General features: G+C 33.7%; 1 protein-coding gene across 1 annotated transcript; it reads right to left on the bottom strand.

Moving 5' to 3' along the window:
* Positions 1-448: 448 nt before the first annotated feature.
* Positions 449-4287, bottom strand: LOC132747879 (elongation of very long chain fatty acids protein 4-like). The gene is made up of 3 exons (XM_060737407.1): positions 4196-4287; positions 2844-2971; positions 449-1177 (listed from the first exon to the last, which is right to left on the bottom strand). The coding sequence occupies exons 1-3, from the start codon at positions 4242-4244 to the stop codon at positions 1085-1087; spliced, it is 270 nt and encodes an 89-aa protein (XP_060593390.1). The 5' UTR covers positions 4245-4287; the 3' UTR covers positions 449-1084.

Below are 4287 nucleotides of genomic sequence, written 5' to 3' on the forward strand. Positions count from 1 at the left end.
TGGCACCCCCCATGCCAGATGAAATTTCTGGCATGGGTAAAACTGACGGAAACGCCAGTCTGCTATGCAAGAATATATATTTACGGATTGAGTGATTAAGCAAGCTGACTTACAATGACTTTACCTACACTGCTGTGGATTCGAATCGCCCTCGGATTACTCTTGACTGTGAGGAATAGGGAGGTCAATGGTTATGCCCTCGAGACTGAAATAATGCACGAGAAGTTACCTTTTAAGTGTCGATATTTCTTGAAACTTAATTTCAATTCATTTATTATAAAATTTGATTTTCATTATGTTTATTTATAATTGGTGTTTATTTTTTATGAAGTCTCAGACTAGCGTAAAATGCAGTGTGTTACTGGACATAAAAGAACTTAGTAGCTGATACAGGCTCTAACCGTAAAATTTCAAGAACGAAAAATGACAAGGAAGTAAAAAAACAAGAGAGAAATCTATTTTTAATTATACGAGAATTTAAATAATTGAAGCATCATTAAACAAATAAATACAACTTTAGTTTAAAAAATTGAACTGATCAAAATGTCAAAAAGAACATGCATAAATATACTCAAATAACAACGCTGTTGTTCCATATAAACTGAATTTTTTTCTCTTTCTTTAAAATATCTTTTTTTAAACTTATAAACAGCGTTAATGAACCACATTTACAATCTTGCCAAACTAAAACAGACATCACTCATATTGACAGCCATTTATAATCAAGTCCCCAGCCTCGGTGGAAGGGCGGGGATATTTACTTTTGTATTTTTAAACCCTTGTAAATGTCCTGCTGAGACAGTCATAAGGTAAAATCCTTCCAGTTTTACCAGATGGCCATATCTCCGCCTTTTTTTGGTGCAATAACATTACCACGATAACCGAATTGAGTCGATAAAACTCATCTCATTTCTCTCCCCCCCCCCCGCACTGGCTGATGGGTTGGGTTAAAGGCGGCGTTAAAATGGACTGGTACACGATGCTTCACCAAATCCAGCCTGAAGTGTTATCGGCTCTTTTCTTTATTGTTGCAATATGATTTTTGAAAAAAGTTGGCGAAGAGTATAATTAGAGATATGGCATATTAAAATACGGCGTAATTAATTCCTTGAGGGAAATCACAGTCTGTTTGCGTCATATTAACACCCGTATGTATCACAACAGCAAAGAACTGGCTCTGAAAATAAAGTAAAAGAATCATGAGTTGATTTATTTCCTCCTCTCAGTTTATATGGTTATTGTTGTTGTCGTTTTTCTTGTTGTTGTCAATATCATTGTTAGCATTATTATTTGCAATAGCACATTCTATTCTTCGAATCAGCCAATAATTGAATAAACTTAATTAAAGATATACTATGTTCACCCTTGAGTAAAATATCTTAATCACAGAAATTTATTGAAATCCATTAAATTCTTACTGAATACGTCTAATTTAAATAAAAGGAAAAAACTTTGTATAGGAAGCTGCGTTTCCTATTACAGTTCAAGTAAAGTTGGTCTTTTCTTAAAAAAACTGCCAGTTTTTTTAATGACACTATATACATGTATTCATAATGTGACCACTTATAGTGTCTCTATCCAGCTAGCTTACGGAACGTCGGTGGTTCTACTCAGGTGCCCGTTTGTGCCTGAAATAATGCACGGAAGGGCATCTGAGGTCTTCCTCCACCTATACTGTGTCGATGTGACGTAAAACCCAAAACTAACAAACAAAACTTATAGTGTGTAGGGTTTTAAACACAACTTTGTGTGAAGTCAAAACATTTCAATTCAATATTTACAAAAAAAACTATGTAGCAATTACCAATATTTTCAAATATCAAATTAGAGCATAGTATATCTTTCACGTGTTAATATGTAATGTATATATTAAATATAGTCACTTATTTTTGATAACATGAAACTTAATTTTAGTTTTTAGGCTAAATGAGCAAATGACCATAGTTTACTCTTGTTTACTGTAAAGTAAAACAAATTACTGTAAAGTAAAACAAATCACTGTAAAGTAAAACAAATTACTGTACAGTATAACAAATTACTGTTAAGTAAAACAAATTACTGTAAAGTAAAATAGATTACTGTAAAGTAAAACAAATTACTGTAAAGTAAAATAAATTACGGTAAAGTAAAATAGATTACTGTAAAGTAAAACAAATTACTGTAAAGTAAAATAGATTACTGTAAAGTATAACAAATAACTGTAAAGTAAAACAAAATAATGTAAAGTAAAATAGATTACTGTAAAGTAAAATAAATTACTGTAAAGTAAAATAAATTACGGTAAAGTATAACAAATAACTGTAAAGTAAAACAAATATTCGAAGCTGTGTAAACAAACACAGCAAATGTTGCTCATTTTACTAATAACAGCGTCTATTGTTTTGATGTTGTATTGTTGTTGTTGTTGATGTTGTTGTTGCATGTTATTCTTGTTATATTGTTGTTGTTTTTTGCTGTTTTGTTGTTGTTGTTTTACTGCTGTTGTTGATATTGTTGTTTCTGTTGTTTTATTGTTGTTGTTTTCTAAAAATACTAAACTATTGTAATTTCTTTTTCTTTGAATATATGTCGACTAGAATTGGAGACAGATGTTCTATCTTTTGATGAAAAAATGTTGAATGGTGAAATAAAAAACATGTAAAATTTCATACAGAAATAAGAAGAAAGATATTTAGCATTGCTTAATCTGTCATACAATAATCTGTCAAAAACGTAAAAATGTTAACACACAGAAGAAAGTATTAAGCAGTGTTTATACATGGAAATAAAAGTCAATAAAATGTGTTGTTTTATCCGTTTGTTGTTTTCTTTTGCGTTTAGAACGAAGCAATTAAAATACAAACCAGTTGGAGCATAGTGAGGTACTTTTTCCACCAGAGATATTTTTGAACTGAAGGACCAAGGGCAGACAATCCATAATAAGAATACATGATCACGTGCACAAATGTATTCAACATCGCAAGGAACCAGGCTGTAAAATGTAAACAAGTCCATTAATCTCAACCAAATCGGAACATCCATAATAACCTTATCCGAAGATTGAACGAAAGGGCCGAAAAGTTGCGATTGACTTCAATCCGAACTTTTCGGCCCTTCCCTTTCCTAATTAATTTGATTTGGTGCCATGATTTATTACGTTATTAGAGTATTTAATTAATAAGTTTAATACCCAAAATAGGATTCGCTACACATTCGTTATATACATTGTAATTAAGATCATAATATTATGATTACTAATAAGATAATATCACGGAAACGGTGTCATAAATCTTCCTATCCGCTCGTATGGAATTAATTAAGATTGCCTAATTCCAGGGACACTGTCATAATTATCTACTAGTATGTTTTTCTGAAACAGCATAATCATGCCACACCTGCGATGAATTTATATCCGCTGTTCATGGACGGCGGCGAAATATACAACCCGTACACCTTCTGCGCTGAGCCAGTCAAAATGGAGACAAATACCACGTGATAACAAAATGGATGACAAAAGGGGTGCCTACGGGGCACGCCACCAGCCATGTTTTTCGTCGGTTACATGTAACTATCGTCATAATCAGCGTGTACGCTTCGACGGCATAAACAATATAGGAAACATTCCTCCTATAAGAAAAAAGTACTGTTGCTCTATTGTAATTATATAATAGGAAGGGGTCTATGTCACGGCAATTCCTAACATTTTTGGAAATGATAAACTTGTCTGTTACACAATACAAAGTTATATATATATATACCACTTGACTGGTGCATAACTGTTGGCAGCACACTACACATTGATTTCAATGAAAAGTGGGTGGTGGTGTTGGTAGTTTTCACTACGGATCGCGACAGTAAGTCACATTGAATTCATCAGAGCACAGTTCAACCACAGCATCATTTCTGTGCATGCAGTCAAGCAGTTTACCAGTAGTAGTTGCCTTCACTTTCGCTGAAACTTCTGTACATACCAGAGCAGAGCTACAGTGCGAATGACCGTAGAAAGGATTTCATGATCAATCACAACGAAAGTGATCTGCGCCGTCCGGGAATCGAACCCGGGTCGCCCGATTCACAGTCCAATGAAGATAGTATTTCAATTCTATATATAGGTAGCCCGACGAAAACATGGCGTGTCTCGTAGGGGAGTTGTGGGTTTGGGGCAAATAAAGAAATAGAACCGCTATGCTAACTTAGCTTTTATGAAAATACTTACACTGACCGCCTGCTATATATTTAACGCCTAGCCACCAGTTCACAATCATCGTGCTATGATGATACGCATGCAGGAATGACACTGATCTTTTT

The sequence above is a fragment of the Ruditapes philippinarum genome, unplaced genomic scaffold, assembly GCF_026571515.1.
Source record: "Ruditapes philippinarum isolate M1 unplaced genomic scaffold, ASM2657151v2 ctg899_1_1_1_1, whole genome shotgun sequence".
NCBI classification, from domain to species: Eukaryota; Metazoa; Mollusca; class Bivalvia; order Venerida; family Veneridae; genus Ruditapes; species Ruditapes philippinarum.